The 18,384-nt window shown below is 36.3% G+C and overlaps 1 protein-coding gene across 1 annotated transcript; it reads left to right on the plus strand.

The window, feature by feature from the left end:
- Window positions 1-5,225: 5,225 nt before the first annotated feature.
- On the plus strand, window positions 5,226-12,923 carry LOC128222642 (dentin sialophosphoprotein-like). The gene is made up of 8 exons (XM_052931736.1): window positions 5,226-5,324; window positions 5,804-5,890; window positions 7,509-7,630; window positions 8,240-8,312; window positions 9,237-9,383; window positions 10,195-10,281; window positions 11,310-11,422; window positions 11,914-12,923. Exons 5-8 carry the CDS (start codon window positions 9,356-9,358, stop codon window positions 12,322-12,324), a joined length of 639 nt encoding a protein of 212 aa, XP_052787696.1. The 5' UTR covers window positions 5,226-5,324; window positions 5,804-5,890; window positions 7,509-7,630; window positions 8,240-8,312; window positions 9,237-9,355; the 3' UTR covers window positions 12,325-12,923.
- Window positions 12,924-18,384: the final 5,461 nt, after the last annotated feature.

Genomic DNA, 18,384 nt, shown 5'->3' on the forward strand with positions numbered 1-18,384 from the left:
TCTCCCTAACGGGTAGATGAGATGTGAAACTGTGGCTGACTTTATAACATGTAAGTGAGTCCCGTAACGGGTAAATGAGATGTGAAACTATGGCTGACTTTATAACATGTAAGTGAGTCTCCCTTACGGGTAGATGAGATGTGAAACTATGGCTGACTCTTAAGCGCGTTAGTGAGTCTTCCCTACGGGTAAATGGGATGTGAAACTGTGGCTGACTTTATAACATGTTAGTGAGTCTCCCATACGGGTAGATGAGATGTGAAACTATGGCTGACTCAATAATACGTAAGTGAGTCTCCCTAACGGGTAGATGGGATGTGAAACTGTGGCTGACTCTTAAGCACGTTAGTGAGTCTTCCCTACGGGTAAATGAGATGTGAAACTGTGGATGACTTTATAACATGTTAGTGAGTCTCCCCTACGGGTAGATGAGATGTGAAACTGTGGCTGACTTTATAACATGTTAGTGAGTCTCACTAACGGGTAAGTGAGATGTGAAACTATGGCTGACTCTTAAGCACGTTAGTGAGTATCCCCTACGGGTAAGTGAGATGTGAAACTATGGCTGACTCTTAAGCACGTTAGTGAGTCTTCCCTACGGGTAGATGAGATGTGAAACTATGGCTGACTCTTAAGCACGTTAGTGAGTCTCCCTTACGGGTAGATGAGATGTGAAGCTATGGCTGACTCTTAAGCACGTTAGTGAGTCTCCCCTACGGGTAAGTGAGATGTGAAACTGTGGCTGACTTCATAACATGTAAGTGAGTCTTCCTAACGGGTAAAAGAGATGTGAAACTATGGCTGACTTTATAACATGTTAGTGAGTCTCCCTTACGGGTAGATGAGATGTGAAACTATGGCTGACTCTTAAGCACGTTAGTGAGTCTCCCTTACGGGTAGATGAGATGTGAAACTATGGCTGACTTCATAACATGTTAGTGAGTCTTCCTAACGGGTAGATGGGATGTGAAACTGTGGCTGACTCTTAAGCACGTTAGTGAGTCTTCCCTACGGGTAAATGAGATGTGAAACTATGGCTGACTTTATAACATGTTAGTGAGTCTCCCTTACGGGTAGATGGGATGTGAAACTATGGCTGACTCTTAAGCACGTTAGTGAGTCTTCCCTACGGGTAAATGAGATGTGAAACTGTGGCTGACTTTATAACATGTTAGTGAGTCTCCCTAACGGCTAGATGAGATGTGAAACTGTGGCTGACTTTATAACATGTTAGTGAGTCTCACTAACGGGTAAGTGAGATGTGAAACTATGGCTGACTCTTAAGCACGTAAGTGAGTCTCCCCTACGGGTAAGTGAGATGTGAAACTATGGCTGACTCTTAAGCACGTTAGTGAGTCTCCCTTACGGGTAAGTGAGATGTGAAACTATGGCTGACTCTTAAGCACGTTAGTGAGTCTCCCTTACGGGTAAGTGAGATGTGAAACTATGGCTGACTCTTAAGCACGTTAGTGAGTCTCCCCTACGGGTAGATGGGATGTGAAACTATGGCTGACTCTTAAGCACGTTAGTGAGTCTCCCCTACGGGTAAGTGAGATGTGAAACTATGGCTGACTCTTAAGCACGTTAGTGAGTCTCCCTTACGGGTAGATGGGATGTGAAACTATGGCTGACTCTTAAGCACGTTAGTGAGTCTTCCCTACGGGTAAATGAGATGTGAAACTGTGGCTGACTTTATAACATGTTAGTGAGTCTCCCTAACGGCTAGATGAGATGTGAAACTGTGGCTGACTTTATAACATGTTAGTGAGTCTCACTAACGGGTAAGTGAGATGTGAAACTATGGCTGACTCTTAAGCACGTAAGTGAGTCTCCCCTACGGGTAAGTGAGATGTGAAACTATGGCTGACTCTTAAGCACGTTAGTGAGTCTCCCCTCCGGGTAAGTGAGATGTGAAACTGTGGCTGACTTTATAACATGTAAGTGAGTCCCCTAACGGGTAAATGAGATGTGAAACTATGGCTGACTTTATAACATGTTAGTGAGTCTCCCTTACGGGTAGATGAGATGTGAAACTATGGCTGACTCTTAAGCACGTTAGTGAGTCTTCCTAACGGGTAGATGAGATGTGAAACTGTGGCTGACTTCATAACATGTTAGTGAGTCTCCCTGACGGGTAGATGAGATGTGAAACTATGGCTGACTCTTAAGCACGTTAGTGAGTCTCCCTAACGGGTAGATGAGATGTGAAACTGTGGCTGACTTCATAACATGTTAGTGAGTCTCCCTGACGGGTAGATGAGATGTGAAACTGTGGCTGGCTTCATAACATGTTAGTGAGTCTCCCATGAGATGTGAAACTATGGCTGACTCTTAAGCACGTTAGTGAGTCTTCCCTACGGGTAAGTGAGATGTGAAACTATGGCTGACTTTATAACATGTTAGTGAGTCTTCCTAACGGGAAGATGAGATGTGCAACTGTGGCTGACTTCATAACATGTTAGTGAGTCTTCCTAACGGGAAGATGAGATGTGAAACTGTGGCTGACTTTATAACATGTTAGTGAGTCTCCCTAACGGGAAGATGAGATGTGCAACTGTGGCTGACTTCATAACACGTTATTGAGTCTCCCCTACGGGTAGATGAGATGTAAAACTGCGGCTGACTCTTTAACACGTTAGTGTGTCTCCCTAACGAGTAGGTGAGATGTTAAACTATGGCAGAATCTCTATACCATGTTAGTGAACCTCCATAGCCGACTGTATACCACATGTGTGACTGTCTCCTTTACGGGAAGATAAAAAATGTTAAACAATGCGTTATTAAACCAACAGATTATCATTAATATTAAACTGCACTCTCACAGATTGAGCGTTTACACGTCTATTTTTATTTTTTGCCTTGGAACAAACCAAATTGTGCAGAAATCCGTAGGAACCAGGTATATACGACTGCTGACAAAAATTAAGATCACAGATTTTAATTTCGAGAATAGATGTTTTATGCATTTTTCTTAAAATCGTTAGTATGCCATAAAACATTAATTTTCGAACGGAAATATGAACATCTGCGATATGATTTTTTGCCAGCAGTCTCAAATCACTGGTTTGCAGATATTTACGCCAAAACCTGCTCTTTCCAAGAAAATAAACAAAAAAGTTATAAAAATGGTAAATCTGTGAGTGCAGCTTTAACACTTTCATATAACTTTCAACAACGGTCGCAAAGATGTGACATACATCCTATTTTTACGAATTACGAACCAAGTATAAACAGCATACGTTTCTCATTTAAATGACTTGACCATATTGTTAAAACGCCATATAGACCTATCAGAATAGCGTAATGATATCACTCGAAATCACAACGTGGTAAACATGGCTGTGGCAAGAAATAATGTTTTTGCGCAGTTATTTGGTGATACTGATCGGCAAATTATGTCGTTTGAACACAAGTGGAATTCCCCGGATAAACGGGGTTTGACGGAAGGGGTCACTTGGGGCACAGGTGCAATACCCCGGATAAACAGGGTTTGGTGAAAGTGGTCACTTAGGGCACAGGTGCAATACCCCGGATAAAAGGGGTTTGGCGGAAGGGGTCACTTAGTGAACAGGTGCAATACCCCGGATAAACGGGGTTTGGTGAAAGGTGTCACTTAGGGCACAGGTACAATACCCCGGATGAACAGGGTTTGGCGGGAGGTGTCACTTAGGGCACAGGTGCAATACCCCGGATAAACGGGGATTGGCGGAAAGTGGTCACTTAGGGCACAGGTGCAATACCCCGGATAAACGAGGTTTGGCGGAAGGGGTCACTTAGGGCACAGGTGCATTACCCCTGATAAACGGGGTTTGGCGGAAGGGGTCACTTAGGGCACAGGTGCAATACCCCGGATAAACGGGATTTGGCGGAAGGTGTCACTTAGGACACAGGTGCAATACCCCGGATAAACGAGGTTTGGCGGAAGTGGTCACTTAGGGCACAGGTGCAATATCCCGGATAAACGAGGTTTGGCGGAAGGGGTCACTTAGGGCACAGGTGCAATATCCCGGATAAACGAGGTTTGGCGGAAGGGGTCACTAAGGACACAGGTGCAATACCCCTGATAAACGAGGTTTGGCGGAAGGGGTCACTTAGGGCACAGGTGCAATATCCTGGGTAAACGGGGTTTGGTGGAAGGGGTCACTTAGGGCACAGGTGCAATTTTCCGGATAAACGGGGTTTGACGGAAGGGGTTACTTTAAAAATAAGGCTTAAACCAAGATTCGAACGTCGAAACCAAAAACAACTTTACTTTACGCGAGCTGTAAAAAATGTTATATTCATTTTTGAGAAACGTCTGTTGTTGTTTTTCATTCGCTATTATATCAATCATGTTGCACACTTCTTATATTGACTATAATAAGGCGAGAAGTCATTTGACCACAGAACGGATTTTTTAGAAACATGGAAATCTCCTGGTGAAGATCCTTTATAGAAACAATTGAAACCCATCAGATAAAAACGTATGTGTGGCATGGTCATTGTTTCATTAAAGTTGACAATTAGTACTACTTGACTCCACTTACTAATATAATCACTTTATATGATGAATGCATACTTTGTAATCTCTTATATTTAAAAGTGTGTAAGTGTTTGGACAATCATCGGAAGATGTGTTCACATGCCCTAGTGCGTACTTGAAAACGTGAACAAATGGGAAACAAACATGCAATTATCCTTATATTTACATATTAAAATATTCATCATCATTTTACATGGTTAATTTTTCTGCAATTGTGTATTTATTGATAACGATATGGTTTTCTGCAAAATTTGTTACTTCATATATGGCATTGATCAAATGCTAGTGTGAAGGCCATATTGAAATATAAAAGACGGCATACCCCTTGCGTATTTTATAATATAAACGGCAAGTTTCCTGTTCCCTACATGCCAGGCAAATGTAAATATTACAATAGCTATGTAACTTTTGTCTATACCGACCACGAAAGTTGGAATTAGTTGAATGGTTGAACCATGAATTCAACGGTTTCTATTTGATTAAAAGACGATAATGATCAATCGATTAGTCGTAAGAATGGCGCTTAAATATTATGAAGATTTTACTTGAGACAAGTTCAAATAGTCGTGTTGTCATGGTAACCTGAAATCCACATGAAGCGTTTAATAAAATACACCAACACTTATTTCCCATTTTCCAGAACTATTGTTATTTCATGTTACTATTCCACGAACTTCGAGGTCAACCATCATAAATTTCTTAATTCCATGTGGTATATTTTGCTTTTATTTTACAGGTCCTAGTTTCATATGTAAGAAAGGGGAGTGTAAGCTATGCGGTAGTTCCAGAAAAACAGACACGGGTAAGCTCTTGTTTCTTGTAAAACATGTTGAATAAGCTAATACATAACAATACATGCAGACTAATCGGTAGTTTGCGTCGAGACAAACGCAAACTGGGTTCAATGTAATTAGACAACTTGCTTGTAGGTTATTAATAATCTAGTCCAACATTTTGAAAGTAAAAATATAGCAAAGAAAACGGAGGACCTACGATTTATTTAACTAATTATCTACTGTTAGGACGACGCAAACATGTTTACTGGGAATTAGAACTGATCATCGCCTTTTACAACATTAAGAACTGGTCAATAAATACTTTCTTTCTTCAACTTTGAAGGGATTTATTTTTATTCATCTAATGGGGGGACTATATGTTTTACAAACATTTCTTGTTTATTTTTTTTATTTTTTTACTCATTTGCAAATATACATATTTTACAAACAGCTCTTGTTGTTTTTGGACTCAGTTGTAAATATGAATTGTACTATTACATTTTAGTTTGCATTGTGGCAACTGATAAGGGCGGGAATATACATATAAAGCTGACCTTGAATGACAAGTCGTTGGTAGAAGGGGATATAACAGGTAAGATAGTTAGATATGACAGTAGTAAGAAAGTTATGTTGCGGAACGCTACTTGTATATGTACGTGCACATTGGAACTACTTATAGAGTGCTGCGTCATCAAGATATGCGTACTTTAAAACCGTTTGAATTGTGTAATCGATTTCCAGGACATATGCAAACTTTGTGACCTATTCCCGCAGGTAAAAGTTCAACGGTACGTTAACAACACTCACAAATGACCTATAAGACTAGCTGTCAATGTAACGTGTGTATTCACTTAGAAGTACTAGCAGGTTCAACCTTTTAATCATTTAACATAACAGAATTGCCATTGGTAGATTGCTTGACATACCTGTATTACTTTGGTCAGTTTTGTATTTCTTGTATGTGCCATTGCAGATCTTGCAACATAATATTATTTACATAAATTATTCAACATGATAGGATCGTGACGTTTATAATTTTTGAAATAGAATGCAGTTTATTTAGCATTCATTCAGTTCTACAGTATTGATATCTGTAATTTATTTGACATAGTACGACTGCCACGTGCAGCCATTTACCATAATATAACTGTCATGTGAGGACTATAAAACTAAAAGGATTTTCATGGGTAGTTTATTTTGCATATTGATTTTATTAGCATTGGTACATTATTAAGCATCAACTGATTTTCATGGATAGATAATTTAGCATAAACAGATTTTCATAGGTAGATTTTTAAGCATGAACTGATTTCATGGGTACATTATTAAGCATAAACTGATTTTCATGGGTAGATGATTTAGCATAAACTGATTTTCATGGGTAGATATTTAAGCATGAATTAATTTAATGGGTAGATTATTAAGCATAAACTGATTTTTATGGGTAGATTATTAAGCATAAACTGATTGTCATGGGTAGATTATTAAGCATAAACTGATTGTCATGGGTAGATTATTTAGCATAAAATGATTGCTATGGATAGATTATAAAACATAGCAAAGTCATGTGAAGTTTATCTAATATTAAAGGAGTGTCATTTGCATAATATTTGATATTATGTGTTTGCGATGTGTTTGTTAATCAACATATTACGTATACCGGGTGTTGTTTATCAACATAAAATGTATTGTTTATTCAACATAATAAGACTACAGTACGTTTGATATAATAGGATTATTAGTACTGCGTTTTGATCCGAGAGGTTGTATTCGACTCGAGTGGATTTTGGCAGATTCGGATTTCACAAGGCGCCAGAGGCGTGCAAAACTCCACCAGAGTCGAATACGACATTCCGGATCAAAACGCAGTACAAATAACCCTTTTATTATAAACATGACTGGTGAGATAACTTAAAAGCCACATTTTTCATAATAGATGTAGTCTTTTTATGACGTCATTTTAACATCGTGCAACGATACTTGTTATGAAGTGACGTCACAATACGGACTACCTTATTTTGCGATATGCATTTATGATGGGTATATAATTTTATAGTTAAACATCTGTGAGCGAACCCTAATGTGCCCATATTTGGTTTCTGTTCATCTCGTGTCCCCTTATTGATTTACCAGAAACTCTTTAAAACCCTTAAACATAGGTAACATAAAGGGACTTTTGCCTCATCATAATGGGTTGTTTATTTTTTCAGGACCTGGAAGTCGGTCCATTTGTTCTCGTAAGAATCCCATACCTAACGTAGAGGAAATATGTATTATCCCAAAAGATGTGGACATCGCAAAACTGCATTCTTGCCTCGATGTTTCTATTAAGGTAAGGCCAAAATATCTTTAAAGATGAATTGAATTATGCCATTGTTATACAAAGACAACAAACAAAAAACTTTTTCTTTTATATATCATTGTGATATTTCAATTAAAAAAGTTCGCTTATTTGAAGGACAGTCTGAGGGTTACCTATTTATCGCTTATTTGAAGGCCAGTTTTAGGGTTACCTATTTATCGCTTTTTTGAAGGACAGTCTGAGGGTTACCTGTTAAACGCTAATTAAAAGGCCAGTCTGAGAGTTACCTATTTATCGCTTATTTAAAGGCCAGTTTGAGGGTTACCTATTTAACGTTAAGCTGAAGGCCAGTCTAAGGGTTACCTATTTTACCTAATTATCACAGTATGGTCCCTAGGGATTATTTTTCGAAAGAAAAGTTCCAGAGCTACCTTCTTATTGCCCTCTGGTGTCTGTTATCATCGATCATATCTCAATGCATTTGATAAGTCAAAATATATACTGTGACATACTGTGACATACTGTGACAATCAGTTATAAAGCTTTATTCGCATTAAGACCCTTTTATTTGTTTTCTGCCACTTATATTTATATATTAAGACTAATATGACCCATAATTAAAAACCTTTTCTTTGACAGATAAACGAAACGACATACAGAGAATCTATTGGCTGTTTCACTATTCCGAAAAAGAACTTTCTAGATCGCATCGGTAAGTTACATTTTGTTTCCATTCAGATTCTAAATATAAGATATTGGAACAGAAACAAGAGACACAAACACACAATGTTCAATAGACACTCAACGAGGCACACTTAGTTCAATAAACACTCAAACAGGCACACGTAGTTCAATATAAACTCAGCGAGGGACACCCAGTCCAATATGGACCAAACAAGGCAAACACAGTTCAACAGGCACTCTACTAGGCACACACAGTTTAATAGGCACTCAACGAGGCACACACAGTTTATTTGGCACTCAACGAGGCACAGACAGTTCAATAAGCACTCAACGAGGCACGCACAGTTCAATAGACTCAGCGAGGTACGCACAGTTCAATAGATACTCAAGAGGCACGCACAGTTCAATCGGCACTCAACGAGGCACACACAGTACAATAGACTCAACGAGAAACACTCAGTTCAATCGGCACTCAACGAGGCACACACGGTTCAATAGACTCAACGAGAAACACTCAGTTCAATCGGCACTCATTAAGAAACACTTGTAATCAGGGATGGAATGTTATTCAGTAGTTATCAATATGTTATTGATTATCGTTCTGATGTTATGTGACGATCTCCTCCAGACGCCAGAATCATTGTTGAATGAATATTGGTGAACATAATGACACAAAACCACATTAATATTGTCTAAGGAATTCCGTAAAAACACAATTGGCATTTTAGGAAAAAGAAATGGAAATCTTTATTACACAAATGAAATGCTTGCCAAAAAATGTACGTCAATACAAGAGGAAGTTTTTAAACCATTCGAATGTTTTATTTTAGCCTTTCCCAGCAGATTAGACCTTTTTAGCAGTATTGATCATCATTAATCGACATACAATGTATAAGGTATATTTAGACAAGTTGCTTGCTGCGATAAATAGCCAATGTTGTTGTTTTTTCAGTTGGTGAAGGCGATATTTCCATCAATGATATCAGTAGTATACTAGGCTTTGATGCATTCCCTGAAACCGTTGACGATGACATTTACGGAAGCACCATCTGCCATAAGGGAATATGCAGAATGTGTAAAACTTACAAACATCATGAAGGTAGCATACTTAATAGTATCGTACCACCGATGAATGTATCCTATGCAAAAGTATGTGAATAGTAAATGCCTGGGGCCGTTATCATGAAGCACAACAATTATGAAAATAAGCAAGAAAATGGTCTTAATGGTAAAAAGATATGAATAATTTTTATGAAAAGTAGCTAGTTTTTAAAATAATCGATGTCAATCATTTTGGATTTTTTCACGTAGTTGAATTTGTGAATACGTCCACCGGTGACCTCATAATAATTTGGTCTTATTTGGGGTTTTATGAGCAAAGAAAGAATAAGTCAATATTCAATCGAAAATTTTGTTATGGCACTTATGGTTTGAAACAATTGCAAAACAGGCTATTTCACGTCCGTTTCATTTAAATTAAAAGAAAGAAAAATCACTGTACAATGACTTAAATCCTTAACTGCATTTTCGGTGATTAACATATAAGTTATCAGCGAGCACTTCTCGTTGAAATGCTACCAAAAGTATACGGGGTAACGAGGCATCAACATTTAACATTGTCGCCACTTGCTCGATAAACTGGCAAGCTTACTTGTACATTGTAAACCGTAATTCATAAATATTTCAAACGATCGTAATTTATTTCAAGGTCGGATATTAGTAAAATAATAAGAAAGCACTAACATGAAGATACAGTATATTATATGATACGCACGAATGACAACTATTCCGTTTGTTTTGTTCTTTTAACATTATTTACGTATATGTATTCAACGATTTTTTTTTTCTGATACCACCAAATTTTCGCTATATGCAGCAGGTCCAATGTATATCTTTGTTTATCTATTCAGCGTGTGTAATTGCAAAGGCCCTACACAACGGGATGGAAGTTAAAGTAGTTTCGAGCAAATTTGTTCTTGTCCAAGGGAAGATAACAAGTATGTTTATTTTATTTTATACTTAATTTTAATCTTTTTTGAGAAGTAAAATGCAGAAGCACATACGCATAATAATTTGCCATAAATTTTCATTGGCTGTACATTTAGCTAGTCTGAAAACACGAAGACAATCAGCCTTCACACTGACGACAACCAGTTTTCACGATCAAGACAACTAGCTTTCACCATGAAAACGGGTTATTACAAATTGACATCATATAAGTAGCATTTCCAGGGTTATACAAAACGCATATCTGCTACATGTTGTATTTTTTGCAACTACTTATAACTTGATTAATCGGTTAACAACAGCAATCGATCAGTATCTACTCTTTTGAACGAAGTACAATTTAGCTTACTGATTCTTAGTCCATGTGCATGTGTTTGTCCAAGGTTGTCCTGTGACTAGCACATTTCTTCCATTAGATTAACACTAATGAATATTTATATCAAGGAGTTTAATTCTGCGTCATGTTAATACAATCAACCTTGTAAAATGTTCTGGCCTATTTGGCAGTTTTGGTTGCCTGTAAAAGAAATTAATATTATTTGTCCTCATCCTCTTCATTATATATTCATTCGGATAACAAAGGGAGTGTGTTACCTCTATTATACAAAAAAACTCGTAATACTTGTATTCAACCGTTTGGTTGGCCTGTTATAAAAGTACGAGATTTGAAACGAAATTTCACCCTTAAAAACGAATCAAATGAATCCAAGTGTTGTTTGTTTCTTTGGTTGAACGCCGAAAAATTGTATATATTATACACTTTCTTTTTATTTGTACAAAAGCATCATGAAATTTAAAAATAAATATGAATATACACAACAGAACTACTACTATTTGCAAATAACATTAGCAAAATTTACTTTTCATTCCGGTAAACCAAGCGCTTGAATGATTTAGCGGAGTTAAAGCCAATATCATTCAAATGCTTTTGAATTCTGAAACGCTTATTTGATGTGCATAGAGAAATACATGTACTCTTCGTTTTATATTGTAAAATATCTCTATTGTTTTTCCCCAGACAATACGGATGTCTCCTTCTGTAAGCAGTACCCTGAACTCAAGGCCATTTGCATTGTTGCATGGAACATCAGTCTGAAAAATATGTCAGCCTGCGTCAACATCTCAGTTCAAGTATGTTTTAATACATGTGTAGTGTATTTAAACGTATTAATGCAATAAGTAATAAAAGTGTAATTGTTGTTTTCTTCAGTGTTGTCAAAACCTTAATTATAATCCAATATTAAGGTCAGTTAACTTTTTGAATGATGTCACCTACTTTTGATCATCATTACGTCATTTCGTGATGGCAATTATAACTGTACGTCAAGGGAAGTAACCGGCGTGTGGAATTTGAAAGATCAGCTAAAATATTACAGAAAAGCTAATAACAATAATTTCGTATTACTAGTAATACGATTCATTTACAGTAATGATACAGGTAATATCATTTGAAACTATTGTCGAACGCATAGGGTTAACCAATTAATTAGTGCAACATATTCCACAAGAGGACTCTTCTTTTTTCGTATAGACTGGTGTCTTTCCATTTCGATTGTGCCTATATTTAAGAAAGAATGCATGAACATATACGATAAATAATATGATTTATGTATAATGTTCAGTTTAAAGACAAAACCTACAACGACGCATGGGGCTGTTTCAAAATACCAAACAAAGCTGACGACTTGCAGACGTTTGAAACTCTCGACTCTGAGGACATCGATGCGGTAACGGATTCATTCGGCTCTGACGACGTTGATGACGAGTCTGATACTATCGACTCAGAGGACATCGATGCGGCAACGGATTCATTCGGCTCTGACGACGGTGATGACGAGTCTGACACTATCGACTCAGAGGACATCGATGCGGTAACGGATTCATTCGGCTCTGACGACGGTGATGACGATTCTGATACTATCGAGTTAGACGAAATCAGTATGTTTGGAGGAGAGAACAATGATCCTTCGACCAGGCTTCAGAGGGCCATGCTGACCTTTTTGAAAAGTCTGCAACAGCAAACGGTTCTGTAGGGAAGACGTATTTTTTTGAACGTCCAGTTTGATATTATAGAATCAAACCAAGACTCTAGACTGCTGTGTTTATTCATTTGGTGTTATTGTTCTCCCCATTAGACCTTTTCAAAAATGTAGTCGTTAGCTTGCAATCACTCTGGTAGTCAATGAAAGTTTCATGTTTAACGTTCTGTTTTATATTATTCGTTCATTGCGAGACTCGAGACTTCTGGATGTATACTTTTGTTAATTTAAGGTTTTCTTTACACCTTTTTCAACAATGTAGTCGTCTGCTACCAATCACTCTGATAGTCAAGGAGTGTTTACGACGAACGTCCAGTCTGATATTGCTAAATGTCTCTGAAATTGGAGAATCCCATGTATATACTATTATTATATGTTGTGTTTCCTATAAGGTATTCTTAAAAATGCATTTGACTAAGGGGAAATAGTTATGACAGCCTATGAATGTGCACGTAATAACGCTCGTTGGAGATGCTTTATTTGTTAATCGTACTTTAATGAATTTTGAGTGTTCTCATATATTGTATGACCTATAATATCTGTTGGATTTTTTGAGATCTTATAATGTAAATAATAAAATAAACACAATCAAACTCTCTTGTTTCTTTGTGCCCTGGATTTGTGACACTAAATACGGGTGTTGTTTATTCGTTATAACACTTAGCTCTTCATAGTTTTCCACGTATGACACTTCCAGGTAAGAGAACATCCTTTCAAATGATATCGAATACCAGACACGGAATAGTTGACTTAACCACCTATGACATGATACCGCCTAAAGCTTATTTGTAGATCGGATACTTTAATTCAATATTATCCACACGTTCTATGAAAAATAATGCCAAAAGTGTAAAACATATCATATTCATGGGCTCATAACTCCAAGACAATATAGCCATGAAGGTCATGAATAGTACACCAATATGTGTACCAAGTATGAGAGTGATTCCTCTAAAACTGTAAGAAAACTATTCTCAACATTTTTAACCAACACAACCATAGGCATGAATAGAACACCAATAATGTGTACCAAGTATGAGAGTGATTTCTCTAAAAGTGTAAGACAAATATTCTCCACAATGTTTTACCAATACAACGCCTGCCCTATCAATCATATATGGAAATATTGACATAACCATCTATGACACGATAACTCCTCAAGCGTATTTATACATTGGAAACTTTTATTCAACATTTTGACACTTTCTATGAAAAATATAGCCAAAGGTGTAAAACAGATCATATTCAAGGGCTCATAACTACAAAACAAAATAGCCGTAGGTAATGAATATTACACCAACAAATGTGTATAAAGTTTGAGAGTGATTCCTCTCTTCGTATAATTGCATCGATTTTCGTACAATATTTGATGATGATGTAGACTAGAAATGAAAAATAAAAGCTTGTTCTTTTCGGCAACGAGGCTATTCATCGCTCAGCATATATGTTGTTTGGCCAGGTTTCCGTGTGCTTCGGTATGACGATGTCGCTGGGACTCGTACAGCGCAGTGAACGCTTACTTATGTGTTATTCTGTGTGTTGCAGTTCTTAAAGACTGAACGATTTGGGCACACACTATTTAATTAACTGATTACGATCGAGTATCCAATCGATAGTTCTTGTAAAGCGCAATGAATGTGTACTCAATAGGGCTTTCTTATTGACGGGCTAACGTCAAATTATGTCGTTAAGCTTTCTAAAAAACAACAACACACCTTTGATTAGAAGTGTTACTTACAAATTGGAAACACTTTGAAGTACTCGATAAGACGATACGTTCAACAGTCTGTTTTGGAATGAGCAGTACTTGGGATTATTCATTAAAAAAGTTAAAGTATAAAATAATAAGGGACGAGAGGATTCCAGTATCCTAATAAATTGCACACATCCAAAGAAATGGGTTCATGAACTCGCGATACGACACCTGGGTCAATTTGACTTGTGAGTATATCGTGTGTGTCGCTCCTAGTCGATTATAAAGAGACAAAGAGAACTCATTCGGTTTTGTCGCATTTTTATGCACACAATGACATTCTGATATAATGGAGATGACGGTTTATCAGCATGAACCTTCCCTATTATACCAATACACACGATTTGATATTAGCAACAATCAAAATGGTTGTGTTTGCTTATAACAAATATGTTATCAATATCTTCAAGTTCAATGACCAACAACACAATGACAGTGTGGATAATGAAATCCTACTCAATGGCAAATGCAAAAGCCGCTAAAAAAGCCTAACGCAGCGTTACCCAGTGTCGGATATTACGATCCGAATAGTATCCGGAAAGATAAGGAAAAATTTTGTGGCATATACTGTGTGCCATGAATCGAAATGAAAACCTATTTTGAACTGTAATATTTCAACACCATGCGGAGTGGCATATATTGTGTACCATGAATCGTCGCCACATTATTCCATACTGTATCATTTCCACGTATGTATCGGGCAATAATAATAATAAGCCAGGATCAAACGCAACTCGAGCCATTATTTAATAAAGCTGTTTCATTGTCCTGTCCAAAACAAGCGCTTTGGCTAAGTCCATGTTTCATTACAATTATAATGTAAACAAGTCAAAAGTGCCGCTGAAAAGATTCGGAAGCGACGGAAATCGAACGGAAAATCGTTGTAATCTAGATGTCTTTACTGCAACAAAATTACTTGAAGACGAGCATTCACTGATGTTTAGGTATATGTTTGTCATTTTAAATAATCCTGATCACAAATCGCATTAGTCCTGAAACCATGTTACTATGCGATGATCGCTTAAATGACATAAAACAATGCAATACAATGTGACAAAAAAATTGTTCTGATATGTTGTAGACATTTCTGCAGCTATTTACAAAAGAAATATATACTTAAGAAGACAATCAAAGAAAGGATTTTGATATTTCATGTAAATAATTAATCAATATAATATTCTTTAAAACAAAAACGCGAAAACAATTTGAAAGACAAAGTAGTAGTTATACTTGTATATAGAGAAAAGATGATAGTTTTGAATTCAGTAATTGGAATACTAAGACCCCTGCTGCGAACGCGCCGACTTTTGATTAGTCAAGCAAAACAGACAAAACCCTCAAGAATTATGTTATTTTGTTACTTTCACTAAAATATCTGTATTAAATGTACCGTTCTTCTTATTATTTTTTTAATTTCGAGTTTCCTTTACACATTGTCATCAATAAAAACTAATGTTACTCTGTTAGATTCAAATTATCTCATTCATCACATTGATATTGAATTTTGGTCAAGAAAGTAAACTAAGATGTTTAAGAGAAAGAGTGTGTATTTAAGCATTTTCTCAAAGCAAAAGTTATCCATCTGTTGTTTGCATATTTAATGATCTTTCAGAAGTTAACGTCAACAGTATCGGTTAAAATATTAAAAAACAAAATCAACAAGAACCTGAAAGAACCAGAATGTATTTACCTTTTATTCATGATTTACACAGGATGTAAATAGTGTACTCAATAGAGTATGAACTTGAATACTTGGATCAAGTAATTACATAACAGATTGTCACTAGCTGGATTTCTTTTATTGTGTCGTGCAGTGAAGCAGTCCATTATATCTGGGAAATGGTAAATGGATCAAGATATTGCAATCATACAATACAGAATGTAAATGTGTTGAATCACGCAATGTAGCAATCAATAGTCCAGTTCGAGGGGTGAAAGCGAAAAGGTTCTATCTGCTTCTTTATTTAATGTCACTTAGAACCTTTTCGCTTTCAACCCTCGAGTTATAAAACAAATATCATGGCTTTAATTCGACTCAAACTAGCAACATGGAGTATGTTAATAGTTTTGGCACTTCTTGACTTATTAACAATAACCTTCAAATTATGAACACGTCTTAATTGTTTAAATAGATCGCAAACTTTATTTTATGAAAGAATCGACGATTGCTTCGTGATTTATTTATGGTTATTATTTTAGCTAATAAGCTAATCAGTGTAAGTTCCTATACTATTACTGACATGGCTTATTAGTGGATTTTCCTATAAATTTACTGACATGGCTTATCAGTGTATTTTCCTATACTTTAACTGACATGGCTTATTAGTGGATTTTCCTATAAATTTACTGACATGGCTTATCAGTGTATTTTCCTATACTTTAACTGACATGGCTTATCAGTGTATTTTCCTATACTTTAACTGACATGGCTTATCAGTGTATTTCCTATACTTTAACTGACATGGCTTATCAGTGTATTTTATTATACTTTAACTGACATGGCTTATCAGTGTATGTTACTATACTTTAACTGACATGGCTTATCAGTGTATTTTCCTATACTTTAACTGACATGGCTTATCAGTGTATTTTCCTATGCTTTAACTGACATTTTCTATGCTTTAACTGACATGGCTTATCAGTGTATTTTCCTATGCTTTAACTGACATGGCTTATCAGTGTATTTTCCTATGCTTTAACTGACATTGCTTATCAGTGTATTTTCCTACACTTTAACTGACATGGCTTATCAGTGTATGTTACTATACTTTAACTGACATGGCTTATCAGTGTATTTTTCTATACTTTAACTGACATGGCTTATCAGTGTAATTTCCTATACTTTAACTGACATGGCTTATCAGTGTATTTTCCTTTACTTTAACTGACATGGCTTATCAGTGTATTTTCCTATACTTTAACTGACATGGCTTATCAGTGTATTTCCTATACTTTAACTGACATGGCTTATCAGTGTATGTTACTATACTTTAACTGACATGGCTTATCAGTGTATGTTACTATACTTTAACTGACATGGCTTATCAGTGTATTTTCCTATACTTTAACTGGCATGGCTTATCAGTGTATTTTCCTATACTTTAACTGACATGGCTTATCAGTGTATGTTACTATACTTTAACTGACATGGCTTATCAGTGTACTTTCCTATGCTTAACTGACATGGCTTATCAGTGTATTTTCCTATTCTTTAACTGACATGGCTTATCAGTGTATGTTACTATACTTTAACTGACATGGCTTATCAGTGTATTTTCCTATGCTTTAACTGACATGGCTTATCAGTTTATTTTCCTATGCTTTAACTGACATGGCTTATCAGTGTATTTTAGTATTCTTTAACTGACATGGCTTATCAGTGTATTTTCCTATACTTTAACTGACATGGCTTATCAGTGTATTTTCCTATACTTTAACTGACATGGCTTATCAGTGTATTTTCCTATACTTTAACTGACATGGCTTATCAGTGTATTTTCCTATACTTTAACTGACATGGCTTATCAGTGTATTTCCTATACTTTAACTGACAGGGCTTATCAGTGTATGTTACTATACTTTAACTGACATGGCTTATCAGTGTATGTTACTATTCTTTAACTGACATGGCTTATCAGTGTATTTTCCTATACTTTAACTGACATGGCTTATCAGTGTATTTTCCTATACTTTAACTGACATGGCTTATCAGTGTATGTTACTATACTTTAACTGACATGGCTTATCAGTGTATTTTCCTATACTTTAACTGACATGGCTTATCAGTGTATTTTCCTATACTTTAACTGACATGGCTTATCAGTGTATTTTCCTATACTTTAACTGACATGGCTTATCAGTGTATGTTACTATACTTTAACAGCCATGGCTTATCAGTGTATTTTCCTATACTTTAACTGACATGGCTTATCAGTGTATGTTACCATACTTTAACTGACATGGCTTATCAGTGTATGTTACTATACTTTAACTGACATGGCTTATCAGTGTATTTTCCTATACTTTAACTGACATGGCTTATCAGTGTATGTTACTATACTTTAATTGACATGGCTTATCAGTGTATTTTCCTATACTTTAACTGACATGGCTTACCAGTGTATGTTACTATACTTTAACTGACATGGCTTATCAGTGTATTTTCCTGTACTCTAACTGAAATGGCTTATCAGTGTATTTTCCTATACTTTAACTGACATGGCTTATCAGTGTATTTTCCTATACTTTAACTGACATGGCTTATCAGTGTATTTTCCTATACTCTAACTGACATGGCTAAT

This window comes from Mya arenaria, chromosome 16 (assembly GCF_026914265.1).
Source record: "Mya arenaria isolate MELC-2E11 chromosome 16, ASM2691426v1".
Taxonomy (NCBI): Eukaryota; Metazoa; Mollusca; class Bivalvia; order Myida; family Myidae; genus Mya; species Mya arenaria.

What these genes read in the sequence shown, in the direction of transcription:
- LOC128222642 (XM_052931736.1), top strand. Translation starts at nt 9,356, where the DNA reads ATGTGTAAAACTTACAAACATCATGAAG. An exon ending in AACTTACAAACATCATGAAG is followed by an intron (nt 9,384 to 10,194) that starts GTAGCATACTTA and finishes TTATCTATTCAG; the next exon opens with CGTGTGTAATTGCAAAGGCC. An exon ending in GCGTCAACATCTCAGTTCAA is followed by an intron (nt 11,423 to 11,913) that starts GTATGTTTTAAT and finishes TATAATGTTCAG; the next exon opens with TTTAAAGACAAAACCTACAA.